This window comes from Artemia sp. Qi Xiang Cuo, chromosome 9 (assembly GCF_049724085.1).
Source record: "Artemia sp. Qi Xiang Cuo chromosome 9, ASM4972408v1, whole genome shotgun sequence".
NCBI classification, from domain to species: domain Eukaryota; kingdom Metazoa; phylum Arthropoda; class Branchiopoda; order Anostraca; family Artemiidae; genus Artemia; species Artemia sp. Qi Xiang Cuo.
In genome coordinates, this window is record NC_142802.1 from 54,285,672 (window position 1) to 54,305,693 (window position 20,022).

The following is a 20,022-nucleotide window of genomic DNA, read 5'->3' on the forward strand; positions in this document are numbered from 1 at the left end:
GACTGGGTTCACCCCCTAGTCAATACCTCGCTCTTTAAGCCAAAGATTTTTTAGTACTTTCATAAGAGCTATTTATTCTAATTAACGGCCTTTGTGATTAAGCGGTCATTTTTAAAGAATTGGAACAAAATTCGAACTTTAGCTTAAAGAGCAAGGTATTGACTAGAGGGCGAACCCCCTAATATACGTATTAAAAATATATGAATATGGAAGTTCGTTACGTAAATTACGTATATTTATTATAATAAAAACGTTCGTAAATAAAATTAAACAAGTTTCGAGAAAGCCATTTAACCAAATAAAAGTAAAATTAATATGCAAATTTTGTTTTGATTATTCATGTATGATGAGCCAAAATCAAAATCTGTATTGATTCAAAAATGTTCCGAAATTAGATAAAAAAAATAAGTTTTTTTAACTGAAAGTAAGGAACGACGTTAAAACTTAAAACGAACAGAAATTATTCCGTATATGAAAGGGGCTGACCCTCCTCAACACATCGCTCTTTACGCTAAAGTTTGACTTTCTCACAACTCCATTTTTTTTTAAATAAAAAACTTTAGCGTAAAAAGCGAGGCGTTGAGGAGGGGACAGTCCCTTTCATATACAGAATAATTTCTGTTCGTTTTAAGTTTTAACGTCGTTCCTTACTTTCAGTTAAAAAAACTTTTTTTATTATTTAATTAATAGTAGGAGTCATAATAGTTATAGTAGGAGTAGCAGCAAAAGTTGCGTTAGTAGAAGAAGTAGTAGTATGCAAAAAAATACTTTTTGGACAGTTGAACATCCCCTCGTCGTGTCATGAAAGTTTCAACTTCATACATTATGCTGTTCCGAGGATATTGCCATTGTGCCCTTTGGACAATAGGTATGCACATAGTGTGCTTTGATTTAATTCAAATTCTTCCTCAACATTTCCTGAAACTTTTACGTTAATAGCCTAAGCATTTGTAGCAGTCACAATATAAATAGCAGTTGAAGTAGCAGTAGAAGTGGTGGTAGGAGTAATAGTGGTAGAAGTAGTGTGTACATATTTCCTTCTGGTCGATTGACCGTCCAACCATCATTCCCTGAGAGTTCCAAGTTAATACTCTACGTCACCGCTTTTAACACCCCGCATACACAAAGTGTTTTTTATTTAGTTCAATACTCCCTTTAACATTCCTCGAGGGCGTCACCTGAATGCTCTTGGCTTTTTTTTACTCAACGGGTCAAACACCCCCCCCCCCCTTCCTGAAAACAAATACTAAATATAAACAGTGGGCGAATTGCATAACGTATAGCCCTTGCCCCAAGTGCGTGGGAGGTTGTCATCCCCAAAGGCATAGTTATTGAATCTATCAATTATGCTGAACAAGATGGCTATCTCAAAAGTTTGGTCAGATGTTTCATGGGGGAAATGTACGTGGGAGGGAGGCTGGTTGCCTTCCAATCAATTTTTACTTGTAAAACGGGACTAGAACTTTCAATTTCTAATCGAATAATCCCTCTTTAAGTTTCTACCCCAACTTCCATACGAAATGCCTTGGTTAAAAAAAAACATTGTTCCCACTGTGCTCTTTACTTAGGCAGTTGTTGTTGCGCTGCCTATGATTTCTGTCTTGCTAGAACAGTTTTTTGTTTTTGCGTCAGTTGCTGTCGTATTTGTTTTCTTTTATCTCCCTTTTACATTTTTTGACAATTAGTGACAACTATTTTCATTTACACTAAGTACTTTTAATGGGAATTTGTTTATTTCGGTACAAACAATGAATCATGAACAAACACATGAACTGCACCATAGTGAGCTTTAAGCACTAATACAAGCACAAAAAGTTTATATCAATCATTGCATATCAATTGATATTGTGAATCAATTCTGTGATTTCAACTATGATGTCGTAAACAGATTTGGAACTACGGAGGGTTTCAATCCATTCTTCGCTGACAGTAACGTTGTGCAAGAACAGTCCATTGTAAAGCGTTATCGCATCTGGATCTTCATATGGACATTGAAGTAAACGGTTAAAATATGTTGTCAGAAGAAATACGATTTGTAATTCTGAATAGCTGTTAACCACGCTTTTATCGTATTTATCAACAGATACACTGACATTGCATAGGTCTTCGAGTCGTCTCCTTCCAATAAGACAATCATTTTCATTCAATTCAGGCCATAGAGATTTACCACCAGCTATGACAAGCATTGAGACCAATGCATCAATCTGATTATAACTGACTTTACAGCGTTTGCGCCAGTATAATATCGAACAAACAAATAGCTGAATTTTTCTGGGAAGTGCATCAACGATGTTTAATTCATTTTTGTTTAAGTTTAAAACCTTGCTGAAAAATTCCTGTCGACTTTTACTGGCAACTCTGGAATTTCCTTTAAATTAGGAACATTTTCGCCCTCTTCTTCGTAAAACTGCATTATCATATCCTTGATTTCTTCTTCCTCTCTTACTTGTACAATAATTTCTGCACATTTATGACCCTTTTCCATTATTGATATAGTAGGATAATCGTGGCTCAAGATGACTGCTGCAAAACCCCTGAGTATATCTAACGCTGCCAATAACGAACATGGCTCTTCCTTCTTTTCAACTTGTGCAACATACAAGAACTCATGCTTAAGAGCAATCCTAAGAGCCCAAGGAGGGAGCCAGTATTGTCGACTAGCAGTCACAAACCACTGGGGCAGTACTTTCTCCCCTTTTGAATGAACCAAGAAAAGATGGTCAGTTTCATCAATAATATTTTTAAGGAGGGATGCTTCAACTGGAATTTTCTTCCTATAATACCCAAGGAGCTTTGTTATATTGTCCTGTTTTTCTTCATCTACGGTAGATCGTATCTATAATCAATAAAGCAAATGAATAAACAAATAAATAAAAGGAGTAATGAATCCGAAGAGTTAGAATACGGAAAAAAGAGCAAAAATACAAAAAATAAAAAAAGTAATACCAAGGTATATCTTTTACTCTTTCTAAAGAGCCGTTGATTCCAAGTAGCTTAGAAACAAAAAAATGTTGATTATAAGTTGTTTTTCTTTCTCAACCAAGAGAGGTCCACTTCAACCGTAACTATACACCACATAAATACGCTGTCTGACGATGTAAGCATGGGCTACCGCAAGAACCCTGACATAAAAAAAAAATGTCCGGGGGAGTTCCTTTATGGACTTGTCAAAAAGAAAAACCGAAACAGTTGGAGTATATTCTTGCGTCATAAAATCTTAATTTTCTGTGGTTTCAACCTTTCTAGCATGAGAATCCACCCTCCCTAAGGATTTACAAACAAACGCAGGTAGTACTCTAAATGTTGTTTCGTATTTTCAACCCCTCTCACAGTAATAACATTTCGACAACCCTCTCCAAAGCATTGGGCTTTTGTGCGTCTACGATTCTAAAGATTAATAAATTTAAATTAACTACGTAAAATGCAGATAGAAAACTGAACTCTTGAGCGTCTTCAGCATAGAGCTAATATACTACACGGTCATGCACAGTTCACAGTGGTCACATGTTTGGAACCCCCTCCCAACTTAGATGGGTGAAAAATTAAATCCGTTACAGTTTTTCTTTTTTATGTAATAGCAAAAAAAGCTAACAAAGAATGTTTCCATATTTGAACCTCGCCCCTCCCCCTTATTACTCTAGTTTCCCTTAAAAAAAAATTATGGGTAAATCTCGACTATGTCACAGAGAAAATGATGATGAGTATTGAGCCTTGAATAGTCAAGAACCGAAAATTGAGCTCAGTACATTTTAAAGTGAGCAATCGGTAAAACATGGTTCATAGTCATGCATAGAATAGTCAAAGGAATTTCTCTGGACTACATGGAAAATTGGACATTCATGTAAACTAAAATCAAACAAATAAATGTCAAAGAAAAGGGAAACTGAACATATTTAAGTGCTTTGAATTTACATATCTAATAGTTAAAAAAGGTCTGTTGATTTCATAGGTCCTTTTTATAAAAGCTTGACAGTGCCACGAATCAGGTATGTCCGCACGAGATTGTTTAGGTGACGCTTGGGCAGCAAAGGGCATAAGTAACGGAAAAAAGTAAATAGCATAAAAGATGTTAAGAAATTAAAATGTTCAATATTTTAGGGAGGGGCAAGTGTTCAAAAAACCTCTTGCTCAAAATTCTAATAGGCAGATCTCAGGTTGGTTTCTTAAAAGAAAAATTAAAAAATGAAAAAAAAAAATCTGATGTAAGTAAAGAGCGAAGATGAAACTTTTCGGTAAAAATCCAAAAGAATAGAAATGATTGCTTCGCAGATTATGCAACATATATATGTCGCATTGGTTCAAGTAAACTTACTTGTGATATTTTCATAAACTTATGGAGTTCTGGAAAAACTAATGTTTTACTGAAAACACAAAACTGACAAATCAGAACACTATTAGGAGCGGAAAAGTCCTCGGTTGCCCTGCATAAAATAAAAGATTAATTTATTCGGCTCTCGATAGTGTTTTATCGACCATGGAATCAGTAAATTTTAGTATACAATTTAAATTCTCTCAAAATCTCAAGTAAAATTCGATTTTATAGAAACGCTAGAATTCTGGAAAATTCTAATAGGCAGATCTCAGGTTGGTTTCTTAAAAGAAAAATTAAAAAATGAAAAAAAAAAAAATCTGATGTAAGTAAAGAGCGAAGATGAAACTTTTCGGTAAAAATCCAAAAGAATAGAAATGATTGCTTCGCAGATTATGCAACATATATATGTCGCATTGGTTCAAGTAAACTTACTTGTGATATTTTCATAAACTTATGGAGTTCTGGAAAAACTAATGTTTTACTGAAAACACAAAACTGACAAATCAGAACACTATTAGGAGCGGAAAAGTCCTCGGTTGCCCTGCATAAAATAAAAGATTAATTTATTCGGCTCTCGATAGTGTTTTATCGACCATGGAATCAGTAAATTTTAGTATACAATTTAAATTCTCTCAAAATCTCAAGTAAAATTCGATTTTATAGAAACGCTAGAATTCCACAAATTTAGGGAAATACCATCAATTAGTTTATTTGAACCAATATTTCAGAACACGCGGATATATTCAAGAGCTTTAAAATGGACCATTAAGGATCGCTCTACTGCGTTGCAGTAGCCCTTATATTTCTGCTAGTCAGCCAACGATTTATACAGCTAACTGGGGAGGGGGAGGGAGAGTATATAAGAGAGAAAATTTTATAACTCAGGTGAAAGGTTTATGATCGTAGAGATTGTTAGGAGACCCTTTCCATGCTTCTTAGCCTTTCCACTTCAGATATGGCACCAAAAAGTACCATTTCAGTTCCATGTGGCAGTTTTTGGCGGCATTATCAAAACAAATATAAAAACATGTGAACATACAAAATGTGCTTTTAAATTATACCTTAAACAGCTTTTTATGATGTTTGTAGTAGCCTGCAACTTTTGTTAGTCAGCATACGGACGACTTGTGAAAAATATTAAGGGGGCTGTGAGGAGGGATTGTATGCCTCAGGTTTTAGACCATGGAGATTATAATGATGCCCTTTGCATGCTTCTCATCCATTCCATTCCAGAAATAGAACGCAGAGTGCCCTCTTTGGAAGTCATGTGGCAGTTAGTGACGACTTGATCAAAACGAATTTATAAAAAAAAAACAGGTAGAAATAAAATTGGCGTTCAAATAAGCCCTTAAACAGCTCTTTCAAACAGCTGTCAGAATTAAAGAGCGACAGTACAAATTATATCGAACGTCAATTTTCCTGTCGACGAAGAGGGTTTTCCCAACTCTATTTTCTCAAGTTTGACTAGCACTTTTCTGAAAGCTTTTTACAGAAAAATTCACAAATGCTTTTATTTGTATCTACACAGTACAACTTAAATCGAACGTCAATTTTCCAGTCATCTAGAATATCATAGTGATTTTGTTCTTGTTTTTCATCGATATCTTGACAAATTAAAGCCCACTCTTAAAAATATATATAGTTTTCAATAAAACACAAATGACACAATAGACTTTAGAAGGTTTACGATTAGAGGAGGGGGGAGTATTCAAACTCTTGTTTGTAGTAATTTCGATTCGTTTTAAGTTTGAATTGAGTACTCTTTTAATTTTTACTCGTTTGACAATATAGTTATTCATCAATATCAATACCTATTTCTCTCACTTTTAATGAGATTACTTGTTTTGATTTATATTTGTCCTGGGTTTTAGTTATTCTTTGACAATAATAACCAGTCGTTTTAACATTTAGTTATTATAGGATTTTATTTCTGCTCGTCTTCAGTTTTGATATGGCTCTTTACTTTTCATTGAAAGGCTTCTTTTACGGAAAGTTTTTTTTTGTTAATACCAAGAAATGATGCGAATTTCTATGTTATGGATATTTAATCATTGTTGTTGACAAACCTGAATAACTAACTAAACTAAAACTAACAACAACTCACCGCAGAACCAAGCCGCCTGAGGCCAACACAGCTACGCACGCTCCTCCTCCGTCCCAATCTATTCAAACTCTCCCTTTTTACACCCGCCCATGAAGTTCCCATTTCCTTTAAATCTTGCTTTATGAGGTCCTCCCACACCAGACGAGGACGACCTGCTTTCCGTTTATCCCTAGGCGGTTGGCCAGAAAGAACACTCTTCGGAAATCTGTCATCCTTCATCCACACAACTTGCCATAGCCACCTAACCCATTCTCTCATTATAGCCCTATAAAACGGTACTGAACCACATTTTTCGTATAACCTATTGTTTGAAATACGGTCAGTCAGCCGGGTACCCAGAACAATCCTTAAGCAATTTCTCTGGAAAACATCTAACATATCTTCATTCGCTTTTCGGAGCGCCCATGCTTCAGATTCATATTTGACCAGTGTCATCACTGCAGCTTCCAATATTCTAATCTTGGTTTGCAGACTTATTTTCCTGTTCTTCCAAACTTTTTTTAACTGTGAAAAAACACCCTGAGCCTTGGCTATTCTACTTTTGACATCTTCACTGCTCCCACCATCTTTACCACAGTTCATATAATTATCCAGTAAGCTTATCGCAGATCATTTCTGGTCTTCGTTCTCGGTGCGAACAAAAAGCTCCTCCCACTTCTTTCTGCATTAGCGGATTAGTCTGTTTCCGATTGTTTCCAACAAAGTGCATTATTCGTAATAGCGGGTTTCCACTTGTTTCCGATTATATCACAGTCTGACTTGTCTACCCGTGAAAAGATCTGATGCCGCCTTTGTTTCTATCTGCAAAAACGTTCTCTGGAGCACTCGCACCTTGGTCCGGGTTTTTATAATGGGTGAGATAGAGAGAGATCATACTGGATAATTATATAAACTGTGATCTTTACTAATAATACTACCAAGATTATGGAAACTGCCCGCCTAATCAATCTTTTCTTTACCCAACGTCACCTTTTTCTCTTCACTTATTCCTAGCCTTAATGACCTTGTCTTTCTAACATTACTATTAAACCCTATTCCAGAACCCTGAATTCGCAAAATCTCTAAAATTTCATTCATTTTGCTCACACTTTCATCTAGGATGCTTAAATAATCAGCGTAATCTAAGCCCAGGAGACTTTTTTCTCCCCATTTGATTCCGTGGTCTCCCATTGCCTTTCCTGTGCTCCTTAGGACGAAGTCCATCAAAATAATCCATATAAAGGGGGATAGAACACAACCCTGCTTAACTCCTGATTTAATACAAAACCAGCTGCTAACCTCATTTCCTACCTTAACCGCAGCAGTGTTATTAATCACTAGCAGTGTTATAGCACTAATCACTTTAATGTAATTGTCTGGTATACCATACAAGGCTAAAACCTTTACTAAAGCTCTTCTATCAACAGAATCGAACGCTTGCTCATAATCTATAAAACTGAGGACCAAAGGTGTTTGAAAACTCAGCCACTTCTCAATTATTAACCTAAGAGTGAAAATTTGGTCGACACATCCTCTACATTTTCTAAAGCCGCACTGTTTTTCTCTTAAAACTTTGTCTACGGCATCTCTCAGTCTAAAAATTATCATATTACTAAGTAATTTACTACCTACGGAGACCAGACTAATCCCTCAATAATTACCACACTCAATTTTATCACCTTTCTTATAAAGTGGCTTAATTAAGGTTTTCCTAAAATTGTTAGGTACTTCCCCTTTTTCAAAAATCATATTCATAATCTTCAGTAACTTATTTCTAGCCTCAGAGCCACCATATTTAAGAAACTCTTTTACCACCCTATCAGCACGTGGAGTCCTATTATTTTTTAGTCCTTTTAGTACTATCGCTAATTCCTCCTCACAAAACAAATCTTCCTTCACATCCAATGTATCACAAACTTTTTGATTTTCCTCTATATCTCTTCCTTCAACTCTATCTCGGTTAAGCAAATTCTCAAAATGTTCGGCCCATCTCTCTTTAGTATTTTCCTTATCGCTAATTGCGGCCCCATTCCTATCTTTAACTTGGCCAAGTCCGCATTGACTACTCCTTCTCAATTTGTTAACATACTCCAATTTGTTAACATACCAGTACAATATTTTACTATTATGCCGTCTAGGTGCATCTTCCAGATCCTCGGCAATTTTATCCATGGCCTCCATTTCACACCTCCTTACCTCCTATTTTTAATGATTTCTTCACTTTCTTTATATTCCTTTTGTTTCCATATGATCTATCACTAAGGTAATTCTTGTACAAGTCCTTTCTTCTTTTTAGCAAACATAAAGCTTTTTCGCTAATATTCTTAGCTGAAGTTCTAGCTTTCTTCCCTAAGACAGCTTCAGCAACTTCACAAATTATTTTTCTAAAATTATTCCAACCATCTTCCACATTATCAAATTTTAAACTCTCAAATTTAGTATTCAACTGTTCCTGGAAAGTGTCTCAAATTCTTATCCTGGAGTCTACCAACACCATAACTTCCCGGGAGGTAGTTACCCTTCCGATATTTCAGCTTTAAATTAACCCTTGACACTACTAGATGGTGATCTTTACTTTTAACATCAATAACGGCACTCCTATATACCCTAGTATCTTGTATTGATCCTGCCAGTCTTCGGTTTACAATAACATAATAAATAAGGTTTGCTGTCTTACCATCACGTGAATACCTTGCTAACTTATGAGCCATTTTATGACCAAACACACCGTACTGGTTATAACTAGATTGTTATACCTACAAAATTGCAAAAGTCTGTATCCATTACTGTTTTCTTTTCCTACACAAAGTTTACCTAGGCTAGGATACCATCTATCCCTATTTCTACCAACCTGGGCGTTAAAATTTCCCAGTAAAAACATCATATTTCTACCTGGGACCCTGTCTATTTGCTCCTGTAACTGCAAGTAAAATTCATCTGAGTCACTAGTATCAAACCTGAATAAGTAAAAGGATATGTAACTATTGTATCAAAATAAAAATCCAGCAACGACAATTCAATTTGAATTTTTCCTGCTTTTTTAAGAAACGCAAAAAAGGTTTACTTTTTCGTTGATTAAATTGAGCTCTTATGAATTCAGTTATAGGAGTGTTATTTAGATATTTAATTCGATTACTTTTCGTACTGCCGACTCTAGTGTTTTTCTCTGCAACCACCTACTGATAGCATCTAGTTTTTTATGAAAGTTCGTATATTTTATACTGCTCCAAGGTCGAACGCAGAGCTTCTCAAAGCACTCAAATCCACCGTAATCATCTCCAAGCAGGATGAGCAGTAATGGTAGATGGCGATGATTCAAATCGAACATGCCCAGGAGTTTGTCAATGTCTAAAATCCTGCAGGCGATATATTTCTGTCCCTTCGCTTCAGTCGGGACCAATTGCAAGGAATTAAAGGTTATTAGCTTTAATCCATGGACAATAAAGTCTGAATCACTGCTAAGTACTGGGCAATCCAGCTCCTTGGCTAATGCAGCAATTTCATTATCAGCCTTATAATCATTTTGAATTATTTTAAAATTATAGTTCCTGCAGCATTTTGCAAATATCTCCCGTAGAAAAAGGGGATCCGGACAGTCTTTAGACGCAGGGCTGCTGTTTATGACTGACTGTATTCTTCTCTCGGAATATTGTGACCGTATCTTCTCCAATTTGCTTGTTTCAAGATCAATCCTACCATCAAAAACAATGATGGGTCTTATGCTACATTCTTGCATTCTTAAAGCAAATTTGTCACATTCCTGGAAAAATAAAGTATAATTTCCACCAAAGGCTTTATTTAATTTTGGATTTCTTGACAACCAGCCAATGAAATTTAGGGCATCTACGATTATTGTAGTGGATGCCAGTTCATGTTTGACCATAAATGTTCCATTGTTTCCTTCTATATAAGACAGGAAGCCTCTTATACCCATTGTGGCAGCTGAGATATACAGATGAAGGAACTGAAATAAGAAACGTGATTTCATATTACTTATTTAAGAAAAGACCCTCAAACTTGGGTAATAAAGTACAGATATTTCCAAAGATTCAAATAATTTTAAGATTCACATAGTTTATCTTATCATATGCCAGACAATTTCTGCCGATTTGAGATTTATTGTCACCATCAATTTGAAAAAAAAGTCTATTTAAATTTTGCAGAAGTTTTGTTCAATCTTTTCGCAGCAAAAACCATTCTTACTTTCTATCTTGGACTTTGTTTTGCCACTACGTGACGTCAGACAGAAGAGAAAAGGAGCAAGGGCCGTAGTAACTTTAAAATCATAAAACGGTCGGAAAACGGTCGTTGCCACTACGTGACGTCAGACAGAAGAGAAAAGGAGCAAGGGCCGTAGTAACTTTAAAATCATAAAACGGTCGGAAAACGGTCGTTGCCACTACGTGACGTCAGACAGAAGAGAAAAGGAGCAAGGGCCGTAGTAACTTTAAAATCATAAAACGGTCGTAAAAACTCGCTGTTTTCGTTCAAAAAAGTCTTTTCTAATACTTTTAAGAAAGCTGCTTGTTGCTCTAGTTAACCAACCCTTTCTTTGGAGTCGCTCTTGAACAACTGAGACAACTTGGGACTTGAACGACTTTTTTAATGTGCAGAGTAGTAACGGTGAGCCGATCGATGTGAGTAAGAACAAAGCTAATAAAAATGGTTTATTGGGCAGAAAACTAGCTAATAAGGGCAAGACATATCATAGGCAGCGCAATCGCGCTGCCTAAGTAAGGAACGATGTTGGCACAATGTATTATTTTTTTTCCTTTAGACCAGGGCACTTCGTATCGAAGGAGTTGTCGTAAAAACTTCGAAAAGGCCTCATTCGATTTGAAATTGGAATGGCTTATGCCCTTTTTAATAGTCGAAAGTGATTGGAAGGGAACTAACACCACTTCCATGCCCACCATTTCCCCAAGCACATCCAATCAAAATTTTGAGATAGCCATTTTGTTCAGCGTAGTTGATTTCCAGATACAAATTATGTTTTTTGGTGGACACTCCCCCACAACCCTCACGGCAAGGGCTTTAAGTTATTCCCTGGGGGCATATAAGGTTTTTAAAGACAGTGTTGTCATGGGAACTTCAAAAAAGGCTCATTCGATTGGAAATTCAAAGGGCCAGTGCCTTTTTTAATAATCGAAAGTGATTGGAGTGCAACTAACCCCCCTCTCGCGCCCATCATTTCCCCAAGCACATCCAATCAAAATTTTGAGATAGCCATTTTGTTCAGCGTAGTTGATTTCCAGATACAAATTATGTTTTTTTGGTGGACACTCCCCCACAACCCTCACGGCAAGGGCTTTAAGTTAGTCCCTGGGGGCATATAAGAACGATGTAGGCACAATGTATTATTTATTTTATTTTTTTTCGTTTAGAGCAGGGCACTTCGTATCGAAAAAGTCGTCGTAGAAACTTCGAAAAGGGCTCATTCAATTGGAAATTGGAGTAGCTTGTGCCCTTTTTAATAGTCGAAAGTGATTGGAGGGCAATTAACACCCCTTACACGCCCACCATTTTCACAAAAACATCGAATCAAAATTTTGAAATTGCCATTTTCATCGACGCAGTTGATTTCCAGATATAAATTGTGTCTCCGAGGAGTACACTCCAACAACATCCTTTAGAACACGAATGGTAAGCTTCGCTCTGGGGGCATGTAAGATTCTTATAGAAAGCGTTGTCGTAGAAACTTCAAAAAAGGCTCATTCGATTGGAAATTCAAAGGGCTAGTGCCCTTTTTAATAGTCGAAAGTGATTGGAGTGCAACTAACCCCCCTCTCGCGCCCATCTTTTCCCCAAACACATCCAATCACAATTTTGATAGCCATTTTGTTCAACGTAGTTGAAAGTTCTGGAAATTAGATCTTTGGTTATGACAACCTCACCCCCACAGCCCTCAGGGCAAGGGTTATAAGTTATGCCCTAGGGGCATATAAGGTTAGAAACTTCAAAAAAGGCTCATTCGATTGGAAATTGAAATGGCTAGTGCCCTTTTTAATAGTCGGAAGTGATTGCAAGGCAACTAACTCCCCTTCCACACCCACCGTTTCCCCAAAATATCCAATCAAAATTTTGAGATAGCCATTTTGTTCCACACAGTTGAAAGTTCTGGAAATTGTACCTTTTAGCAGGACACTCCCCGCACAGTCTTCAGGGCAAGGGTTATAAGTCATGCCCTGGGGGCATATAAGGTTTTATTGAAATCTTTGTCGTAGAAACGTGAAACAGGAATCATTCCATTGGTTATTCGAAGGGCTACTGCCCTTATGAATAGTCGAAAGTGATTTGAGGGCAACTAACCTCTCACACCCACCTTATCCCCAAACACATCCAATCAAAATTTTTAGATGACCATTTTATTCAACGTAGTTGAAAGTTTTGGAAATTAGGTCTTTAAGGATGACAACCCCTCACAGCCCTCAGGGCAAGGGTTTTAAGTTATATCCTAGGGGCATGTAAGGTTTTTATAGAAAGCTATGTTATAGAAACTTCAAAAAGGGCTCATTCAATTAGAAATTGAAAGGGCTAGTGCCCTTTTTAATAGGCGAAAGTGATTGAAGGGCAACTAACCCCCCTCTCACACCCAACATTTCCCCAAACACATCCAATCAAAATTTTGAGATATCCATTTTTTCAACGTAGTTGAAAGTTCTGGAAATTAAGTCTTTTTGGATGATAACCCCCTCAGAGCCCTCAGTGCAAGGGTTGTAATTTATGCCATGGGGGCATATAAGGTTTATATAGGAAGTTGTTGTAGAAATTTCAAAAAGGGCTCATTTGATTGGAAATTGAAACTGCCCCTTATAATAGTCGAAAGTGAGTGGAGAGTAATTAAACCCCCCCCCTTACGCCAAACACATTCAATCAAAGTTTAGAGATTGCCATTTTGTTCAACGTAGTTGAAAGTTCTGGAAATTATGTATTTAAGGATGACAACCCCCTCCCCCAGAGCCCCCAAGGCAAAGGTTGTAAGTTATGCCCTGGGGCATCTAAGGTTTTTATAGATAGAGTTGTCATAATAACTTCAAAAGGGGCTCATTCAATCGGAAATTGAGAGGGCTAATTCCCTTTTTTATAGTCGAAAGTGATGGTAGGTTAACTAACCCTCCTCTCACACTCACCATTTCCCCAAACACATCCAATAAAATATTTAAGGTAGTCATTTTGTTCGACGTTGTAGAAAGTTCTGGAAATTATGTTTTTCATGATGACAACCCTCCCCCCCGCAGCCCTCAGGGCAAGGTTTTTAAGTTATGCCCTGGGAGTATATAAGGTTTTCATTGAAAGCGTTGTCGTAGAAACTTCAAAAGGGCTCATTTGATTGGAAATTGAAAGGGCTAGTGCCTTTTTTAATAGTTGAAAATGATTGGAGAGCGACTAACGCCCCTCTCACACCCACCATTTCCCCAAACACATCCAATCAACATTTTGAGATAGCCATTTTGTCTAACGTAGTTGAAGGATCCGGAAATAATGTCTTTGAGGATAACAACCCCCCCCCCACGGCCCTAAGGGCAAGGGTTGCAATTTATGCCCTAGGGGCATATAAGGTGTTTATAGTAAGCGTTGTCGTAGAAACTCAAAAAGGGCTCATTCGATTGGAAATCGAAATGGCTAATGCCCTTTTTAATAGTCGGAAGTGACTGGAAGGCAACTAACACCCCTTCCACATCCACTTTTTCCCCAAACACATCCAATCAAAATTTTGAGATAAGCATTTTGTTCCACACAGTTGAAAGTTCTGGAAATTCTACCCCAGAGCAGGACATTCCCCCCACACTGTTCATGGCAAGAGTTATAAGTTATTCCCTGGGGGCATATAAGGTTTTTATTGAAATCTTTGTCGTAGAAACGTGAAACAGGAATCATTCGATTGGTTATTCGAAGGGCTACTGCCCTTATGAATAGTCGAAAGTGATTTGAGTGCAACTAACCTATCACACCCACCTTATCCCCAAACACATCCAATCAAAATTTTTAGATAGCCATTTTATTCAACGTAGTCGAAAGTTTTGGAAATTAGGTCTTTAAGGATGACAAACCCTCCCCCCCACACACCCCGCAGGGCAAGGTTGTAAGTTATGCCCTGGGGCATCTAAGGTTTTTATAGATAGAGTTGTCATAATAACTTCAAAAGGGGCTCATTCAATCGGAAATTGAGAGGGCTAATTCCCTTTTTTATAGTCGAAAGTGATTGGAGGGTAACTAACCCTCCTCTCACGCCCACAATTTCCCCTAACACATCCAACCAAAATTTTCAGATAGCCATTTTGTTCAATGGAGTAAAAGGTTCTGGAAATTCGGTCTTTGAGGATGACAACCCCCTCCCCCCGCAGCCCTCGGGGCAAGGTTTGTAAGTTATGCCCTGGGGGCATATAAGGTTTTATTGAGAGTGTTGTCGTAGAAACTTCAAAAGGGCTCATTTGATTGGAAATTGAAAGGGCTAGTGCCTTTTTTAATAGTTGAAAATGATTGGAGAGCGATTAACGCCCCTCTCACGCCCACCATTTCCCCAAACACATCCAATCAACATTTTGAGATAGCCATTTTGTTTAACGTAGTTGAAGGTTCTGGAAATTAGGTCTTTGAGGATAACAACCCCCCCCAGCCCTCAGGGCAAGGGTCGTAATTTATGCCGTGGGGGCATATAAGGTGTTTATAGTAATTGTTGTCGTAGAAACTCAAAAAGGGCTCATTCGATTGGAAATCGAAAGGCCTGTCCTTTTTAATAGTCGAAAGTGATTGGAAGGCTTGACATTTTTTATAGTAAAGATCGATGTGGGTATAATGTATTTTTATTCTTTTTCTTCTTTTTTTAGACCAGGACACTCCGTATCGAAGGAGTTGTCGTAGGAATTTCGAAACGGGCTCATTCGATTGAAAACAGAAAGTGCCTTGACATTACATCAAAATGCATGATGCATTTTGATGCAAATTAGCAAATGTTAATGCTAATTCCCAATAAGGCATCTCAGCAGTATCCCAAGAACGACTGAGGGTATTATGTTCAAACATTTTGGGGCTACTTTTGCTCTTAAAATTTAACCAAATCAAAATAGCCTAAGTGTATCCAAGCTATCAAAGAAAGTAGGCCTAAACAGATTATTTTGGGAAGGGTGTCACGTTTTCCATTTCAGGTCAACTAGAGAAGGTACGAAGTTAAATTAAACGGTTTTGTTTGTGTCCAGATTTTTAAAAGGATAAATGTTGATGAATATTCTTGACAATTTTTCTCCATCATATAAATAGCAGGCCAAACTATAAAGTCTTAAAAAAAAGAAAAGATTTAAAGTATTATTTTCTTTTTCCCCGAAAAGACTATGTCAATATAAAACGAACAGAAATTAATAAGAAAAACTTTTTCCACAAAATTAGTTTTTCAAAATAGAGTTAATAACTCCATTAAACCAAAAATGAGCTAAACTAAAATCAAATAATCTACCAAGCGTAAAACTACTACAAATCGGCATATATCAATAAACGAAACCCAAAACGAACTGAAATTACAATAATTAACCGAATCAAACTCAAAACGAGCAGAAATTAGCATAAGTTGGGCGCAAAACCCCTATGCCTCCCCAAGGCCAGAGCAAAATTTGCACTTTACTAAAAAATATATAATTGTTTTTACTATTATAACATTAATAGATCAAATAATCTGAACATTTTTATTACTAAATATCACTATATGTAGACTGAACTGACAATGCACATTCATTTGTATTTTTTTCAGTAAATTGCAAATTATGTTCTGGCCTTGGGAAGGCATAGGGGTTTTGAGCCCAACTTATATTAAAACAGTCACCACACTCTGAGAATTTATTTCGCGAACATGAGACAATAACCAGTTTTCATAGTTTTTATACTAGACAATTAGCTTCGGCTCGGTGGGAAACTACATTGTAGCTATATTTCATATAAATATTTAGTTGGTATTTAGGTTAGTTTAGGCGTCTGGACGGCACCCCTTCCATAATTCTTTGATGTAGTTTCCATAATTTTGTTACTAAACTATTATATTTTCATCAAATTTTGGTAAGTTTCATTATGATTAACGGTACTCTTCTATCAGCTAGGCAACACGCGAGAAGTGAAGTTTGGTTAATGCTAACGAAATAAAGCAAAATATGATGAAAATATAATAGTCTAGAAACAAATTTCGGCTATATATTTGCACATTAGGGGGGGGGGGGGTAAAGTAGAGCATAGTTTAAATACGTAACCTAACCTAGGTACCTTTTTTCCCCTACACCCCAAAAAACTACAGTTTAAATATAGTTTCCGGAGTGAGAAAAAACATAGGAATTACCGGGTAATGCCTATTTGATCTTCGCTATTCTCGAGTGGCTGTCTTGTGTGTTGCCTAGCTAATAGAACAGTACCTGATTAACTTAACTTCACTCCTTGAGTCTGGTGGCTATTAAAACATAAGTACCGAGGCGTTAACTTTGTAGTGACCCCTTTACTTTAGAGATTTTTCCAAAAATTGGCCTTTTAAGTAAAATTCAGGGGCGCCGTTTCGGGGTGGCAAGGGGGAGCAGTTGCCCCCCCCCCCCAAAAAAAATATATGAAGAAAACAATCATTATACATCCCATGCCCTTTTACTATCCGGATATGGATCCTTCTTGCACCCCCCCCAATAAAAATGCTGGAGATTCGCCCCCGGTAAAATTCAAATATATAAACGATTAAAGGAAAGGAGGTAAATATTTACCAAATCATATTATTGAGTTACGACTAAAGTGAATATACCATTCGATGCCTTTTTTTTATGCTCTTTACGAATATAATCATCATTTTTGTCGGAAATGAATTTTAGCCCCCACCCCTATACATACCAATTCAGGGTTTATATTTGCATATTAGGGGGGTGGGAGGAAAGTTTAAACTTACCTCTCATTTACATCAGAAATACAATTACCCCCACTCCACTTATGTGCAAATATATACCCTGAATTGATATTAGACCCCGAAGCCCCGCCGAAAAGTCGGCGGCGCACCGCCAAAAAAAAAACGGCGGCGCACCGCCGAGCTTGCATCAGCGCGCTGACGCCGCCACTGATTGTATCGGCGGCGGCGGCACTAATACACCGCCGTTTTTTTTTTTGTTTTTTTTTCCCTTTTTTTGGTTATCGATATCGACCTCCGGGCTTCACCCGTCATCCCGGCTAATCTGTTTCTTAAATATAAATACTGTCATCTTGGGCTCGCTATGTATATCGGTTCGTAGGAAGAAGAAGAAGAAAATTTTCTTGAAACAAAAATTCTACCTTCCACTTCAAAATTCTGTTCATTTTTCTTTCTGATTTCTCGGATGAAAAGAGGTAGGTAAAAGAGCATTGGGCAATTCAGGATGTTTTCATAGGCAGCGCAATCGAGCTGTCTAAGTAAATAACAATGTTGGCACAATGTATTATTTTTTTTTTGTTTTTTTTTTCATACCAGGGCAATTCGTATCGGAGTTGTCGTAGAAACTTCAAAAAAGGCTCTTTCGATTGGAAATTGGAATAGCTAGTGCCCTTTTTATAGTCGAAAGTGATTGGAAGGCAGCTAGAACCCCTTCAACGCCCGCCGTTTCCCCAAACACATCAAATCAAAATTTTAAGATAGTCATTTTGTTCAGAGTACCTGATCTCCAGAGAGAAAATGTTTTTTGAGGAGGTTACTCCCCCACAACCCTTAGGGCAAGGGTTTTGTAGTTATGCTCTGAAGGTATATAAGAACGATGTTGGCACAATGTATTTTTTTTTTCTTTAGACCAGGGCTCGCCATGTATATTGGTTCGTAGGAAGGAGAAGAAGATATTTTTCTTGAAACAAAAATTCTACCTTCCACTTTAAAATTCTGTTCATTTTTCTTTCTGATTTTTCGGATGAAAAGAGGTAGGTAAAAGAGCATTAGGCAATTCCGGTTTTTTTAATTGGCAGCGCAATCTAGGTTTATAATTAAAGAACAATGTTGGCACAATGTTTTTTTTTTTTTTTTTTTTTCATAACAGGGCAATTAGTATCAGAGTTTTCGTATAAACTTAAAAAAAGGCTCATTCGATTGGAAATTGGAATAGCTAGTGCCCTTTTTATAGTCGAAATTGATTGGAAGGCAGCTAACACCCCTTCCATGCCCACTGTTTCCCCAAAAACATCCAATCAAAATTTTACGATAGCCATTTTGTTCAGAGTAACTGATTTCCAGAGAGAAAATATGTTTTTTGAGGAGGTTACTCCCCCACAACCCTTAGGGCAAGGGTTTTTTAGTTATGCTCTGAAGGTATATAAGAACGATGTTGGCACAATGTATTATTATTAATTTTTTTCCTTTAGACCAGGGCATTTCATATCGAAGAAGTTGTCGTAGAAACTTCGAAAAGTGCTCATTCAATTAGAGATTGGAGTGGCTTGTGCCCTTTTTAACATTCGACAATGATTGGAAGGCAAGTAACACCCCGTCCATGCCCACCATTTGCCGAAACACACACAATCAAAATTTTGAGATAGCCATTTTGTTTAATGCAGTTGAAAGTTCTGGAAATTATGTCTTAGAAGATGACAACAATCCTCACAGCCTTTAAAGTAAGGGTTCTAATTTATGCCCTTGGGGCATATAAGGTGTTTATAGACAGCGTTGTCGTAGAAACTCAAAAAAGGATCATTAGTTTGGAAATCGATAAACCCAGTGCCCTTTTTAATAATTGAAAGTGATTGGAAGGCTTGATATTTTTATAGTAGAGGTCGATGTGGGTATAATGTATCATTTTTTTGTTGTTGTTGTTGTTGTTTAGACCAGGGCACTTCGTATCGAAGGAGTTGTCGTAAAAACTTTGAAAAGGGCTCATTCGATTGAAAATAGAAAGGGCTGTTGTCCTTTTTAATAGTCGAAAGTGATTGGAGGGAAACTAATCCCCCTCCCAAGCCCCACCAACCCATTTCCTTTATGTTTAAAAAGTAAATGTTGCCTTAAGATTAAATCAAATTCACTGTGTTTATGCTAATTCCCAATAAGGCATCTCAGCAGTATCCCAAGAACACCTGAGGGTATTATGTTCAAACTTTCGGGGTTTCTTCTGCTCTTAAAATTTGACCAAATCAAAATAGCGTAAGTGTATCCAAGCTATCAAAGAAAGTAAACCAATTTTTTTGCGAATGTTATCAAGTTTTCCATTTCAGGTCAACTAGAGGAGGTATGAAACTCAAGTAAACTCTGTAATTTGTATCTAGATTTTTATAAGAATCTAGGTTGTTAAATTTTGCTGAAAATTGCTTTCCAGCATACAAATAGCAGGCCAATCTATTTATTCTTAAAAAAAAGAAAATATTTAAAGTATGATTTTCTTTTTCCCTGAAAAGACTATGTCAATATAAAACGAACAGAAATTAATTAAAAAAACTGTTTCCAAAAAATAAGTTTTTTTCAAAGAAAAGTAAAGAACTCCATTAAACCAAAAATGAGCAAAATTAAAATCAAATAATCTACCAAGCGTGAAACTACCACAAATCAGCATCGATATATAAATGAAACCCAAAACGAACAGAAATTACAATAAATAACCGAGTCAAACTTAAAACGAGCAGAAATTAATATGATTCGGGCTCAAAACCCCTATGCCTTCCCAAGGCCAGA

General features: G+C 36.9%; 1 protein-coding gene across 1 annotated transcript in view; it reads right to left on the minus strand.

The window, feature by feature from the left end:
• Positions 1-2,314: 2,314 nt before the first annotated feature.
• Positions 2,315-20,022, minus strand: part of LOC148948816 (single-strand DNA endonuclease ASTE1-like) — a 107,446-nt gene continuing 89,738 nt past the window's right edge. Inside the window, exons 2-3 of the mRNA XM_089095028.1 lie at positions 9,532-10,359; positions 2,315-2,836 (exon numbers count right to left, since the gene is read on the minus strand). Of these exons, the coding sequence (XP_088951154.1) occupies positions 2,315-2,836; positions 9,532-10,359 (1,350 nt within the window). The remainder of the gene's footprint in view (positions 2,837-9,531; positions 10,360-20,022) is intronic.